Source organism: Copidosoma floridanum, unplaced genomic scaffold (genome assembly GCF_036245765.1).
Source record: "Copidosoma floridanum isolate Cflo_tuat_1 unplaced genomic scaffold, Cflo_Japanese_pri ptg000021l, whole genome shotgun sequence".
Taxonomy (NCBI): domain Eukaryota; kingdom Metazoa; phylum Arthropoda; class Insecta; order Hymenoptera; family Encyrtidae; genus Copidosoma; species Copidosoma floridanum.
Genome location: NW_028321898.1, coordinates 22,108,741 through 22,125,222, shown reverse-complemented (window position 1 = coordinate 22,125,222; position 16,482 = coordinate 22,108,741). Strand labels below are relative to the sequence as shown.

Genomic DNA, 16,482 nt, shown 5'->3' with positions numbered 1-16,482 from the left:
GCTCCTCGTCCTCTTCGTATCGCGGTGGAATCGGTATGTTTTAGCAAGTGTTTTGCACGATCAGCAGGAAATCGTCGCTCCCAAAGTTCACTTTGGATCCGCCAATAAATGACGTCATCCGGCTCTGAAATCAATGAGCAAAGAGGCCCTTGCGATTCGAATCTTGCATCTTGGAGGGCAAAACCAATAGCGAGGACAGTTTGTCTGGATTATTGTACGCGTCCCCCGTCCCATGCAGCCGCCGCGAAATGACAAAAGCCGTTCGATCTCCCCGTGTGCGAGCACAAAAATTAAATTCCCATGGAGCATCATCCGCAGACCGAGTCTCCGCTCGTTTTATTGCATCTCGCATGAATATATCATCCTCCGCATTACGAGGAAAATAAGTCCGCCCCATCCTGCGACGTTTGTCTTCCAGATCAAACGGCGGAGATAATACTTTTCCCCTCCTCCCTCGCCCTCATTTCTCCGCAGACGCGGTTTACCTTGCGATATTTTCTCCCCTCCCCCCAACCCCCAACTCCGCCGAGCCCGTGTAATCAGGCAAAAACATCGTCGGGAAAAATAGACAGCGTCTCCTCGTACTTTCGTACGGAGCTTACTCTGCAGCGACTCCCACCGACCGAAGGGGTGCGCCATACGCCCCGTGACGCGTGTAACTCGAATGTAATGTAATACACGTTTTGAGCGAAATATCGCGGGAGCTTTGATTCATAGCGTTTGGGTTTTGTGTTTTTAATCAACCCCCTCTCACCCCCTTGTTTTTTCTTACTCCTTCGATCCGGGTGTACATACCACCTACGGCGACCGATCATCCCTTGGTGTCTTAATTCCAGAAAAACTCGAGCGTCTTACGTGTCTACGAGACAAAGGGGGACGGGGGGAGAAATATATACGCGAGACGTCTCGGGGAAAAACAAAGCGAAACGAAGCACCGCGACGGCCTCTTCCCCCGGAAATCTGAATTTCGTATATTCTATCTGTGTATGCTAAGGGTCGTTGCTTTTTCTTCTTTGCAAATTGATGCGCCAGGATTTTCCAGGCTGTTGATCTTTTATGGCCGCGTCGCTGCTGCCGTTGACTGCCTTCGGATGCAACCGACCTCCCCACCGGCAATTACGAATGTGCCCTTTACTGCCTTCTGGTCCTGTTTTATGGGGAAGCCGAGGTGTTGGTAGGGCGACCCTTCTCTCTCTCTCTGCTTATTTTTCCTCGCCCCCGTGCGTGTATGAATCATTTTACGAGCTCGTGCCGTTGATTTTTATCTGGAAAAATCGCGTGTACGTGCGACGAAATGCGTTTTATTTTTTACAACGGTGCGACGGCAATTCGTTGGGCCCTGTCTATGGACAAAAGCTTGTGGATGCGCGACGCGCTAAATCAATCCTCGACCGATGCAAGGGAAAAACACGCGTTAATGTTCAATTACAAAAATAGGCCGCGTGAATATTTATACCCCGGCCGAGGGGGCTAAGTGAAATTCCTAATTAAAAACCCTCGAGGAGGGGGGGGGAGAAGTCGCTGTCTTCGTCCATCGGCCAGGTGGACGGCAACTCCCCGAGAGCTGACATCACACGCGAAACGCGGACGCAACAGCTGCCACGCCGATTTATTTTGGATGTATCGCAGCTCCTCCTCTTCCTCTCCTTCGCTGCTGTACACGTATTACGCGTATACGTACAGCGCTGGTGCCTATTTTACTCTTGTTTCGACTCGAGGTGGCTTAATGAAAAGTTCCGCTTATATTCAACCGAGGGGATTTGTTTGTTAGCGCTGTCGAAGCAATTTGCATCGGATCGGGAAAAAAAATTTTCCACTGCAACGCGCGTCGACCGAAAACCCGACCTCGGAAAAGTCTCTTATCGTCTGGCTGGATGTGGAAAGTAGAAAAAAAAAAGAGGGTGCGCCTATTGAAACATTTCTCTATTCTTCGGGTCGTCCGTTGCTCATCAGCAGCACACACCCCGTCATTTTTCATCTATTTCTCTCGGCTCATGTGCACGCCGTCTCTGACGCGCGCTACACGGTACACTTCTTCCCCCGGCCTTTCGCTCGTCGTTTTTTCGTCCTTCTCGCGCGCGGGCTATTTTAAAGCGCGGAAAATAAAGCGCTGCATTTGTAGCTCGACTCGGCTCAGCTCGGCTGCAGTTTCCAAACCTACCTTGCTACTTTTTTTAAATTTCGTATCAACGTGACTTTGTTTTTGTATTGTGTTTTGAGGGCTGTCATTACGCGATGGGGCGGGTAGACAGAATAGTTTTTACGTAAAAGTGATGGAACGGCGACAATAATGTCAAAAACTGTAATTCCACCGGTACGTCGCATCAGTCTCGTTGCAAATTCGATCCAGGGAGGGGCGATAAATTTCCAGTTGATCGCGAAAATTGGGAAAATCCAAAACTCTCCTACAAAACCATCAATACACGGTACGCGCGCGAGCAGAGCTTTTCGGTCAGCGCGACAATTTAATCCCAGCCATGTAGTCCCGTGCTCCATTTATATTTTCACTCCGCTCGACTAATTACTCGCCGTAAACTAAAATATTACACCGCTTCCGGGTACATTGCACGGGGTGCCATCAAAACGCGGTCGTAATTTCGGAGCACAGCGCATCCCCCTTATTGTTGCAAACGCGTTTCAGCATCGACCCGCGGACGTTTTTTTATTGCCAGCCTCGCGGAGGATGAGCTTTTATGCGTACTCTCGAGAGTTTGTGTGGATTTTTACGAGGCCCCTCGAATTCTTTTTCTTTTTTCTTTTGTCGCTCCGTAAGCGGTTATTTGAGGATTAATCGTTCGTCGGTCAATTCATATCGGTAGATACGCCACTTGAATTCATTTAACTCGATTGGGATGGAATCGGAAAATTCCCGGGCTTTTACAGCGAGCAAATTAAACGAGAAGGGGGGGGGACTAAAAAGGAATCGATGTGATTCCGTCGCAAGCACAAGGACAGCTGGGAGGGGGAGAACGGCGCGATAACGAAGATAGCGTCTCGAAAGTTTTTCCTTGCAGGGGGAAAAATCAAGGAGGGACCAGCGACGGCGCCGGGGCTCACCGAAGAGCCTCTTAATATTTAGATTCAATTACGCGGCCGGCACGAGAAGAGTAAAGAGTGCGTGCAGGGACGAGCGAGACGACGAATCCGAGTGTGGGTGGGTGTTTTTTTTTTTGTGCTGTGGTGCTCCTTAATGAGAAGGGGGGAATTTGTGAATTATTGGATCCATTAGCTCCGCGCTTCGCGACGCGGAAAAACAAAAGCTCCTCATGAACTTTGTCCTCCGGGACAGGGAGCGAGGGGTGTGGGTGAGTTATCGGATTCGAGTTTTTGGGGATCTCTTGAATCCTTCTTTTTTTTTTTTTTTTTTCATCGCAAGAAATTCAACGGGGAAAAAAAAACAATGATCAAGTTCAAGGAGCACCAGAGGAGAAAAAGAGCAGAGAGGAAACAAGAAAGAGCCGAGAGACACACACACACTCGACTTGCGAGTTGACAATCTCCGAGATCGTGTGTTCCCGGGGCGTTGAACGCCGCCGTAAAATTTTGCGACCCTCGTAACTGCGCCGTTTCGAAAGATAGTAAACAGAATGTGGGTGAAAGCTCGCCCTCTCGAGGGAGCATACCATACATGTACAGCTTGGAGTAAAAGTTTTGGAATTTTTATCCTGTTATCAAGGAATACACGTGCAGTATCATTGAACAAGTTCTTGCGTGGCTGATGAATTTTTCAGGAGCCCCAAAACTCCAGTGCATTGCTCGACCACCCGAGCGTTTAGCTCCGGCCACGCACATGCCTGCAAACTCGAAGCAACGATATTGCCCCCACTTGGCACACGTGTAACGGAGCATCATCGCGATACACAGAGAGCAATGGCTTGCCACCTCGGCCAAAGTCACCCACGTGGCTCGTCTTGGCGAACGGCGGCTGCACGTGTGTACACGTAAACAAAAGTTTCACCTACTCCCTCCCTCCCGCCCTTTTACTCTTTCGGCTAACTTTTGCGAATCTTTGGCAGTCGGCGGCTTGCCGGAGGTAGGGGAAACACGGCGCGAGGTACAAAAGTCATAATGGGTGCGCGCACGCGAGGGATGTACATTCCGAAGGCTCCGAGCTTTCGACCCTTGCACCACGCGATAACTCGATGGAAAGATTTCAATCGAGTTCTAATTTGTTCCCTCCTTTTTTTTCTTCAACTTTTGCTACATCAGCTACTCCTTTTTATTTTCGAGCTCCAGATGACCGCGCTTCGCTTGGAATTTAGTTTTACCGTCTTCGCAGAAAAGGTCTCTTTGCGCCCATCGACCGGTACACAGCTAAATTAAAATTCATTAACATCACATTCCACAACGTAGAGGGAGCGAAAGGGGAATGCGCCCGAAAAAAGTTTCGCTCCGCGTTTTCCGCGCGCCGACTCTTCCAGCTCGTCGGTTCGGCTGTGGCACCCCCCCCCCTTTTTTTTAACTCCAAAACCAGCAACCATAGCGGTATAGAGACGCGGATTCCAGCTTCGGGACTTTGAATTTGAAAAACAGCCCTTCCCACGTGTGCGAACCGTGCACGGGGCAAAAAATTCCAGCTTGTTGACTCGACCCGGGCCTGGTTCCCTTTTTTCCCGAGGACCAAAAGCCTCATTGGTGCGCCGTCTCCCATTCGCTTTTCCTCCACCCGCGGGATCGAATGTTGACGCCGCACGTCCCTCTGTTTCATGCAGTGGACAAATATTTTCCTACAGCGGCGTCCGGCTTTTTTTTTCCCCCAGGGCACTTTGGTGAGTTTAGTTCCGCGCGCGTCATTAGCCGAGCCGTCGGTTGTTTTCCGGATGGCTAATTTACGGGCGCACTTACCGGAGCCTCTAAAACTCTCTCGGCGGTGCAGTCGGAGCACAGCAAAGGACAATGAAAAAAAAAAAAAAAAAAAAGGGAGAAGAAGAAAAATGCGCTCGAACGACATTCGGAGGACGCGCGCACACGCGTGGTAATTTTCTCGGCCGTGTGGGTGAGCGTAACCGAGAGCCACGAAGCTCGATTTATATATACGCGAGAGCTTCAACACACACTATGTGTATTTCGTGGCCACGATACGTGTATGTGTGTGCTCGAGAGCTATGCGCCTATCGATTTGGTTTTTCAGCTGCAGGCCTCGTTTCGGCACTCCATTCCCCCCTTCCCTCCTCGTATTACCTTTTGGAGGCACACGTATACGTGTACGTGACCATCTACAACACACGACGAGGACAACAACGTCGTGTGGGCATACGCTCCTATGAAAATTATACCTACACGGCCCGTTCCTTTGAAACTGAGGAGCAACGAGCTTTGCAGCGTTACGCGCGCCTATATACACACGAAAGCGTTTTGCCGCTTTGGCTTTTATGCGGATATGGAGAAACGGGGGAAAGAGGAAACTAGCTAGGGGTCGAAGGGCAATAAACTGGCGCTGATTTTGTTCCCACTGGTGGTGAGCTTTATGGATATTCTTCGATTGATGCGTCTGGATTTCTTTTTTTTTTCCCCCCCTCTTTGTACGTGAGCATCAGGTTTTTATTTTTGCGGCACTGCCGTTTGATGGAAACGATCCTTTTCACTCTTTCTCCCTTTCTTTTTACGCGCCGTGATTTAATTTGGATATTAATGCGCATGTGTGTGGCTTTTCGGCGCGCCTTTGTGGCCGACCGCATTTTTTCGCCGAGCTTTCTCTCATTTTTTCACTTTTTTCTATCGAACCTCCGCGATACAGGGTGGGAAAATAGTTACTTTCTACATTCAACGCATTTTAAAAGCATAATTTAAATTGTGATGTGCTCGTATTGCATGCTATTCGGTTAAAAATTCTCACCCATTCAAAAATTGTCGCGGTTGTTCCAACGAGTGAAGCAAGCATCGCAGCAAGCCCTCGGTGCACACAACAGAGTCAAAGCGAGCCCGTAAAATCCTCGTGCATAATGTACAATCAAACAGGTATATCTTGCCAAGTATCCTAATCATACATTTTGGCAGCTAATACCCTCGGGCTTTGTTACGCTACACTCCGTGGGCTCCTCAAAATGCAAAAGACACCCTCCCTCTTAATACCGACGTGGCAGTGCAAACAGGCGTCCCACTCGAATCTTCCAAAGAATAATCCACGGAGTCGTAGTCCCCGTGGAGACGCACCTATACGCCATGTAACCATCTTAGCCGGGAAAAAGAAAGGAGGGAGATAAGGGAAAATCGCTTTCGCGGATATACATAAAATAGAGCAAAGACGCCGTGCCGAGGGGGTGGGAGGCATTAATATACAGAGGGACGTGTATGGAGTGGCCGGGGGGTGGCGTCAATCCGGAATTTACGGCAGTTATGGGCGAGAGTCGGGGAGTGGATACTCGACAGAAGAGGCGCGAGAGAAGAGAACAGCAGCTCCTCTGAGGTCGGCCGGATGGAGTCTGGAAATATATTTATTAATTTGGCAGTCGGCCCGAATGTGTATAACAGCGGAGGTGCCCTCTCGTGTATACGGGAGTGGTGAGCGCACCCCCTCGCGAATTTTACACACACAGCGTTATGACGCGAACAAAAGCGGACTCGAACGGATTTCTTTATAGGCAATTCCGGGGGGGGGGGGGTGCGCTCCTCTGCATAAAGCCGCCGTCGCCGCTGTAAATATTGCCTCGCAGTTGGAGAAGAGAGAGACATCTCCTCTCCCTCCGCCTCCATTTCTTCTACTACTTGCAGACGAGCTTCGACTACTTGAGAAGCTTGTCTCCTCTTTGTGAGGGAAAACGTGTTGTGCGCGCATTTGGATGTTGCCGCCACCGCGCCAGCCACCCCCCCCCCCTCGCTCTGGTCGAGCTATGACCTCGCGGTTGTCGAAGCGCTGGTTTATTCTTCGTGTTTGAGTTGTGCCGTCTTGGGCCCGGATTGCGGGATCGAGAGTTTGATGCCACGCGTTTGTTGTCGACCGGGACGTGTCGGGCTTTGATTAAAATGACTCGCGGAGATGCTTTTCCGAGCTTCACTGTCCTCATCAAGAAAAAAAAGAAGCGGATGAATTCGAGACGATGGTAAGAGAATCAATCCACAACAATGGGCGCGTCAAAGGGTGGAAGCTCGAGTCATCCCAACGTCTATTATATCCCGGGGAAATTCGCATAGTCGCGACTCACGGTCCACTCGAGCGCCGGCCGGAACAAACATCCTCACAATTTACTTAAGCACCGCACAACAGCCTTGGCCCACGGTATAACGACCCTCGAGGGTCTCTCTCTTTCTCTCGCTCTGGCGTGGAGTGCCCGTGCACGTCGTCTTTCTTATTTTTCCGTACAGACAAGTACCCATGCAGTGCGCGAGGAAAAGAAAGGAGGGAAAGAATAATATATCTCCACGGCTACACCACCCCCTACCCGCTGGTACACTGTATTGCGGATGTACCCTTATTTTTCGGCGGCTTTATGGCCCCAGGATGGAAGGGCGGTCGTACACGAGCGAACGCGCGTTTCGTCATTTCCGTTGCCGCTGCTGCAGCGTCGGGGGGAAAAAACGCGGGAGGGAGAGAAAAGCTCATACACATACGTGGAGAGCACGGCTTCTTCTTTCTTTTCTTATTCTTCCTCTAGAGAGAGAGATAAACTCGAGGGTGTTTTTGTTTTGTATCTTTTCACTGCGTGTGCATGCCGTATTGGTCTGATCTACGCTTGGGGTATATAGTATGTATACTCGTACATGTGTACGACCAAGTTGGGCTCACTCGCGAGTTTTGCTTGTTCGTGCGAGCGCTGATATTTATTTGATATTGTTTTGAAGAACGGTCGAGTGCTTGGTTCAAATTTTTACTTTTGAGAGGCATTTTTTCAAAAAAATAACCACGTCTGACCAAAGGGGTGTATTACTACTTGACGACTTTTAAACTATTACCAGTATGTTTTGAAAATTATACTTATGAGGTACGAATCACTCATATTTATAGACGGTTTCTGGGCCATACTTTTATCCTGAATTCACAAAACACGAGTAAAATCAATACAGCCCATAATCGATCAAAATCTCGATCGTCTGAACAAACTCGACTGTTTCTACTAACACAATGTTTTAAAGGTACCCACGTTCGTTGAGACTTTACGCATGAATGTAATGTTTTCTCGTACAACGGATTATAGTAAATTGTACAGTCGTTTTCAAGCAAAATTTGTTTATAAACTATTTTATAATCAAACCCAAGAACAACAAAAAAGATAAAAGATTTTGCCATCTTCTTCGATTTAGCACTCGTAAGCCTGATATTTTTTATTTACAAAAATATTTTGACTACAATGCAAACTTAGCTAAGACTTAAAATTTCATGCAAATATCTCGAACCATGTATCATACACGATTGTCGTCCGAAAACCATTTGATTTTCCGCTTACACTTTTTATCGCACTCCAAGGTAACAGTCGACGACTGCATCAAGCCCCGAGTTCAAGAAGCCAGTCACAAAACTGCGGAGGAGAAGATAATTCCCGACAGCCGCAATAAATATACACCAGGAGAGCGAAGAGGAGGAGGAGAGTCTTATCGCGTTCGTTTCGTGCAGCAATTTTGCATGACGCAGAGATTGAGCGTCGCGTCGCGCAGTCGCTGCTCTTCGGCCTCCCCCGTAACTTTGCCCCGGAATGCCGATGCCCGCTCTGAATCGCGCCCAATGAATTATGCCCTTTGAGAGCCTGCGCCCGCGCGTCTATACTCGTACGTGGCTCTGCGACGCCGATGCCTCCGGGAGATTAGCGTCTCTTTCGTTGTGGAAATTTCGCGAGAGTACCTCGTCCGTGATTTGCTGCCGATCCGTCATTTTGGTACACACAAACGCCAGACGAGCTCGGCAAAAACAAAACTGTTTTTTCAGTAGTCCCGAGCGCCTGCAGACACGTTGCGGACTCTTTTAAAATAAAGGAAGAAGAAGAAACAGAGCAAAGTGGAGGAGGTGGTACCGTACGAAGGGAGCGGCCGGCGCATCGTGAATCAAAACACGTAGTGGCCGGCGAGAGAAACTCGATAATCCCTTGCGCACTTTCGCGAGGAGACGTTTTCCTCGGCGACGTCATGTCCTTGCCGTGGAGATAGTCCCGAGAAAATGAAAGAGAGAGAGAGAGAGATCGGACGGACGTGGACGGGCGGAAGGGAAAAAGGACGTAATTTAAGGGGTCCCCCTCTATCTGCAGTTTACGTGTTTTCCTCGACGCTCCGATCCTTCTTTTTTTACAGCACTTTTCGACAGACAGGCTTTTTCTTAAAAGAGATAAAAAAAAAAATCAACGTTTGCCTGCATGATAAAAAAAAATATATATATACGCCTGCTACCACTCATTCACTCTACCTACACCAGTAGCTCAATCAGTCTTCTCTATACCACTCGCGAAGAGACACACATTACACACTAGAGGCTTAATAAATTAAACGAGCACATCGTTTGCATTGAGCGAGAGCCACTCTTTTAACGTGGTCTTAAAACCCGTCCGAGGCACCGGTGCGAGGGAGTAAAACAGCCCTCGTAATATAGATTCGGGGCATAGCACGCCAGCGCAGAGGCCTCGGCTTGTGCGCGACCGCAAATTAGCCCGACAATCTCACGGCAACGTCGGCGACAACGACACCCCAACGGACCCACATTTTTCTCGAGGCCCATACCTGCTACACGAAAGAGGGCTACATGCACTGGTACGTATATATCGGGGGGTGTCGGCGATAGCTCGGTCATGCTCGTTAGATGAATGGGGCCGGTAGAGGTGGGGGGGGGGGAGCGAGGGAAGGACGCAGACTTTCGCGAGCGGCAAAAGCGTAAAGCAGCGGGGGGTGGCACTATATGCTCGGCTCGTTGCTAGTTTGCATAAATTTAGGAAATACAGGCTGGCCCGCTCAAAATCGATATCCGCATAGAGATTATAGATGGTGGTCGGTAGGCGCCGCGTAGCCGCAGCCTCCGACGTCGCGACGCCGGCGCTCCCGCGTGTATGTAGGTATATGGTGGTACATGTGTGTGTGTGTGTGTACGTACAGTCGCGGCAAGTACGTCGTCGCGCGTTATATACACGTAGCCACGTCGTGTCTGCCGCCACGGCTACCACCACTACTTGCGGCATGCAGCTTTCGCTCCCTCCCTACACACTGTATCCACACACACGCGGTATATACCTTTGTATGCGTGTACGGGCATCGGGGTGTGTTGTAACTCGATGTGTAGCTCGTTTCTCTTACACTCCGTTGCCGTTACTACTGCAGGTCGCCATCTCCTCCTCCTCCCCCTCTTTGAACCCACCCGACGGGTAGGTACGAAATATACACGGCGACGAACTACTCGGCTGCGTTCGCTGGAGGAGGCCAGATAAAGTACGGAGGTATAGGGTTATGCATGCTCGCGCGCGCGATAATACCACCCACCAGGCAGTCGTTGCGTGTGTATTGTGTACTCGCTCGCGCGCGTTCTTTCTTCAATTGCTATGTGAAAGTGATAAGCGTCGTTTAATTTTCAAGCGAGGCTCACACTTTTTCAAAGTTTTTTTTTTATAAACTTGAAAGTATGATGGAAATACTTAATAATGCGCTTACGGTGGCAACACCGATGTTTCGATGAGAAAATCTTCCCCCGCGAATAGGTCCAAAGTCGGATAAGGGTCGGATGTTGGACACGCGTGAAAATTTTTGTTCTCCGAGTCCCCGAGGGGGATTAAATATAGAGTCGTCGTGGGGGTATCAAGCATTTATCAAGCTCGAATTTGCTTATCCGCGCGTTCAGCGGCCGTACAGGGTGGGGATAACGCGCGTGTCGCCGTAACTTTGCTAATCCTTTCGCGGACCACTGGTCGCGCTCCGCAGCCTATACGGTTTCCCTCTTTTTGCCCACAGCTGAAATGTTTTTTAATTCAATTCTCAGGGCTTTCTCAACCTCAACCCCGAGCCGTCTCGAGTTTCTTTTTTTTTTTTTTTTGTTGTTGTTCGACGGTTTTTAATTAAAAAACAAGCAAAACAAAAAAATGCCATTTCGTCTGGTCTCCTGTAAGGACTTGTTCGTTCCTCCGCCACGTATATTTTTTCCCGGCGACATTCCTGCAATTTCTCTCCCGACAGCAGCCCAGGGGCCTCCGAACGGGAGTACAGTCGTTTCCGTCGTGCGCCGGAATTAAAGCAGTCGATATCATTCGTACGGGCTGTCTCGAAATTAAGGAAAGGTACGGGGAAGAGGGAAGCCCCACCCCGAGGCACGTTTCCACTTCCCTTTTCCCCCATTCAACAAATGCTGATTTTACGCTGTAACTCGTCCCTTTTTAATTCGATCTGTTTATTTTTACGATAAATCACCCCAGATTTTTTTTCATTCCCATATCGATCTTTTGCTCGGATTTTTATCATTGGCGCAGCTTGAAAAAAAAATGGGTTGTCGAACGGAAGACGTCGATACGTTATGCAAACCGCGATAGGTGTTTCCAAAGTTTTGGAAAAAAAAAAAAAGATAGTGGCCAAGGGACAATGGAAAACTCGGCTCCCGTTGCCAAATTCGCGCCGCCTCCTGGACTACTGGGCTATACGAGCTTTTGCACCTCCTCGAAACTTGTGCTTAGCTCTTCGGGATGATCCCGCCTCGAGAGGGAGAAAAAGAAAGAAAAATGAAAAACACCGCAAAAGAGAGAACTCGAGTGCAAGATCGTCGTTTTTCCGGGCGCTCGGTTATCGCGATCGGGAGCATTGGAGCGCAGCGGGATATGCACCGATTGACAGATTTCATAGGCCCGGAGTCACGCGCGCGCAGCAGAGCCACCAGGGGAGCGAGGAAATCGCTGCGGTGGGAGGAAAAACCGTCGCTGCAATTGACGAGGGGGTGGAGGGGGGGATAGGTGAAATTCTGATGGATACCCAGCCTCCTGCTTCGGTGGGGGGAAAATTACGATCGTCGTCGTTCTTTTCTTCCATTCGAGGTACAGGGACGGGGGTTCGGGTTCGCGGGATGATATCGAGCGTGAAGCTCGTGCAGGCGCTATGAATTTGTTATTTTGCGTGTGCGTGTGCGCTCATGGGCAATTTGACTCGCCTAGATCGTCCGGCGTTTATTTTTATTCCGCACTTATTTATAGATGTTTTTTTTTTTGTTCTTTTTCTTCAACCCGTTTTAACATCAATTGGCTGAAAACTAGTTATAAATCGTATGTAATGAGCCACACTCTTGAATCAAGGCTCATTTTACTCGTAATGTCATGGACTATGAAGAAAAAATTTTTAACTCGGGTTTTCGTAAGGGTGACACCTTTTTTCTATATAAATATAATAACAGCATGTAAATCGCGAAAAAACAGTGACACCTTTACTGAAACCTGTGTTCAAATTTTTTTTCTTCATAGTACATGTTATTAAAAGTAAAATGAGCCCCATCTCGAAGATGTGCATCAAAAAAATTTTTTTAATTAAAATAGGGGACAAAATGAGATATTTTTTGTGGATTTTCTCATACAGCAAATATGCCATGGAGCAAAATCTGCGGGGAAAGATCGGTGAGCAGCAGCGCCATGCATACATACAAGACGAATTCGCAAAAAAGTGGTGGGAAAAATTCAAAGGCCCGAGCGTCGCGAGCGATAAATCGCTGGGGCCCTAATCTCCAAATCATATCGCACCCTCGCGCGAATATAAACGGTTTTCCGATAAACCCCGTGTACGTACGGTCCGCGCGGGCGGAAAGGTACAAGGGCTGGCTCCGTGTCCCGGTAAATCAGATCGAGAGTTGGGAGGGGAGAGCAAAGGATAAAGGGCACGAAAAATGAAAGATCGACGTGTGCGCGGGTATTATCGGATAATCACCCTCCCTGTCCGCGGGTCCATTTCGCTAAATACTGCGGCGTCCCGGGATTAAATTATCGATCGCTCCCTCCCCCTGGGAAGCTGTGAGTATTTTGGCACAAGAAAAAAATTACTTGAATGGTTTACAGTGGAAAAAATTGTAGCGCACCCTGGCCCCGAATCTAACTCTTCTTCTCGATTAAAATCGTTCCGTACACTTTGTACGCGCATACGGTACAGCTTGTTTCTGCACACACAAATTTTATCGTCAAAATAAGAACAATGGCTTCGCGAAAAGTTATATAAACGCTTGGCGTTATTTATCGGCACTCGTGAAAACAATGCAAATTTCAAATTCACCGAATATAATTACCCGGGGCGCGAAGCTTTGTCCCTCGGCATAATAGAAAAGGTGATTCACCATTTTCCGAAATGGCACTCTTGGGCGTGCTTTAAATACACTTAGCTACGGTAAAAAAAAAAAATGCGGAAGCACACCGGCAAAAGCTCCGGGGGCTCGTGCATCGAAACGTCGGGTACATGTATAATTCAGCGCGGAGAGACACGGATCCGAAGCAAAACAAGATCCGATTCATCATCCCGCGGAGCGGGAGCAAATATAGCTCCCTGCTCGCACGTGTCTTTGGACGCGAACCTGTTACTCCTGACTAATTGCCCACTGGGACTTTCACCGACAAATTTTTAATAAACCTCCGGGCATTAATTGCTTCTAAAAAAAAGCTCCCCTCTCCCCTCTAATGGGTTGCGTTAATAGGACAGCTGATGGATCTCGCGGGAGGGTGGGGTAGGACGTCACGAGGTCGTTTAGCGCCGAAAATAGTTTCTTCGAACCTCATTATTTTTTACTCTCGGGAGTAAAATTTCTCGACGCTCGCTCGCTTAGGTGTATACACCCTACTTGCTATTTTTTCTCTTCGGCGATATGAAATCAAAATTTTCACCGATAAAACTGCTCTTGTGTAAAACGTCGTCTATGCGCAATGATTCTTTGGGCATGAGAAAAAGCTCTCTACACTTTCTCAGTATAGGATGGAGACGCCTCAAGTGTATGTAGGTGAGCCGCGCAAAGGGTAGAAGAAAAGAAAGAGGTAGGTATATATTTATATGTATATGTACAAAAGAAGAAAAAAGCTCTTACCTGGAGTTCCTCCTTGCACTGGCGCTCCTCTTCGAGGCTCATCCGTTTCTCGTGCTTCTTGTAGTATCGCCTCTTGGCTGCCTGTAGGTTGAACCACGTGTACGAGAAAGATTTCACGAACGGTAGAAGAGCCTCAATGAACGGATGGAACTCATCCTGCAACCGAGAGAGAGAGGGGGAGGGAAAAAAAATGTAGCAAACGATAGAGAGGACGACTCTCGGGACGAGAGCTTTGTTCCTACTCTCCCCAATATCATCCCTCCGCTTCATTTTCCACGACTGCCATTAACACTCGTTCCCTTCACGCCCTTCCGCTCATTTTTCGAACTGCCCCCGAACAATGGGAACTTGTCCCCTCCGCCCCGTCCTTTTCCTCCTTACGACATGTACCCTAGTCACTCACTGCTCTTCTCCGTTAATTTAGCAAAAAAATAAACCACGGAAACGTTTAGTCCACGCGCGCAGCCCCTCCTACCCACCTTTTTTTTTTTTCTTAGATTTCCCGACTCTATAGTGAAAAAAAAAAAAAAAAAGAAAAAGAAAATGATGACACCGAGATTAAAATGCGCTAGGAGAGGGAAAGGAAGTGATGAGCGCGAAAACCCGTCCATCTCGGCGATTGCCTCCCTTTTCTCTCGTCTGCATTTTTCATACGATGTTTCTTCCCAAAGTTAATGCACCGAGCTTCCACATTGTGTTGAATTTTTCCAAAAAAAACAAAAAAAAAAAACACGTCCATTGTTTTTATTTTCCACTCGAGCACTTTTTCGACCTGCACCTCGGTGTACGCGACGTTCCCCTTGTTTGTTTGTTTTTTCACCACTGGCGAAAGCTGTATCGCTATTTTAAAACGAAGTAAGTAACCATTCAGACGCCCCGACTGTCATCGGCATCCCGGCGATAAATCGTCTAACGTCCAGTGCAGCAGCGCGATTCTCACGAAATATTAAAATAAGAAGCTCCGCTCATCTGCACGCAAAGTCCTTGTTGTCACCCATTGATTATCCATCATCATTGTTATTATTATTATTTTTAATTCTTCGAACGCGTCATTAATCACATCTTTTGGTGCAACATCTCGCGGTGTAATGTTGCCAGGAACATTTCAGCGTCGCACCTGCCGTCGTGTAACTCGTGAAAAATGACGGTTGCGCGGAGCGTGTCGGTGTCTACTGGCGTCATCATCATCATCATCACAGCTACGGGAGGAGGGAGGAAGGAGCCTCGTATGTGCCCACGTACAATTTAAAAGTTTTTATTCAAAGGGTATACGCGTAAACAAGCAAGTAAACATGCACTGTGGTAGGGAGGGGACCGGGAGGGAAAAATTGCTGCACCAGAAGAAGGCAGATAATGAAACACGCCACGAGAGGGGAGGGGGGATGGAAAGAGGCGAGTGGCGAGCCTATAGGTAGAGCGGGCCGATATTACGAAACGCGTCAGCGTCGCAAGCAAGTAAGCTAGAGATGGAGAGAGAGAAGTGGGACTCGAAATAGCCGAGTCAGGCCGAAAGCTCTATCCTGCACGTACAACCTACTCGGCTGCCGGGCGCGCGAACGAGATATTTCCGTATATACTCCACAAGAGGAGCGTGGCTCTCTCTCCGTCCCTCGCGCTCTGTACGACTGTTTGCCGATCGCAGCAGATAGATTTCTCTGGCTCCCTTTTTTTTTATTTCGTTTCCACGAGCCGTTGTAGGGATGGGGAGCAGCTGATCGATATCGCGCGAGTGCAGGGCCATGCCCGAGTGTCTGCACCGGAACACTACCCTCCTCCCTGCCTCTTGCTTTGGGAGAGACTCGATCCAGAGAGGGAGAAAAGGGCTTTTAATGCTGAGCAGCAGTTGTACGGTTGCTGAAATTCGCGGCTCGTTTTGCATTTTTCGGGGACGCGGTGTGTTTGCGCGGGATTTTTTCGGCTCATACCCGGGGTTTTTGAGACCTCAGATTTGAATAAAGTAATCGTCGGCTCGCCAATCGATGAGAGATAATCGGACAATGAAACGTGTTGTGCTGCATAAAGTGTATTGGGTTCCATCGACGCGTCTCTTCTGCAAGCTCGTGTGCGTTCATTTTTATTTTATTTGACAACCTTTAGGGCAAAAAGTTAGAAAATAATTTAAAAACAATTGGTTAATGCACATTGATTTTTAAGAGACAATGGGTTCAAATTTAAATTAAAGCTGTCATGAAAATCCAATTGATGTACGTCTTATTTTTGTATTGAATTAATTGTGTTATCAAGTCTGGGGTAAGAACAGCGAAGCTTAGCATTTGTTTATTATTTTTCAAACGTATCGAGCAATACGATCTCAGTTATGGTGTTGGGCGAATGACCAAAGAGGACAGTTATTTCGCGTAAAAATATGACAAGTACAGGCCGAGGAGATATACATCTCGTGTAGGCCTCGGTATATCACGCCGATAGGATATGATTTTTATCAATGGGCCAAGATAGAGTCCGTACGCGTATAGGGAGTATAACCCCTTTTTCCCTTGTGCCCAACCCCTCCTCCTTCACCTTTTTCCCATTCAACGTGCGCCTAT

General features: G+C 48.3%; 1 protein-coding gene across 7 annotated transcripts in view; it reads right to left on the bottom strand.

Moving 5' to 3' along the window:
- The window catches only part of NfI (Nuclear factor I), a 51,930-nt gene that overhangs the window by 25,100 nt on the left and 10,348 nt on the right, over positions 1-16,482 (bottom strand). For all 7 annotated transcript variants that reach the window (XM_089594619.1, XM_089594620.1, XM_014359235.2 and 4 more), the window contains exon 2: positions 13,937-14,092. In XM_089594619.1, the coding sequence (XP_089450745.1) occupies positions 13,937-14,092 (156 nt within the window). The remainder of the gene's footprint in view (positions 1-13,936; positions 14,093-16,482) is intronic.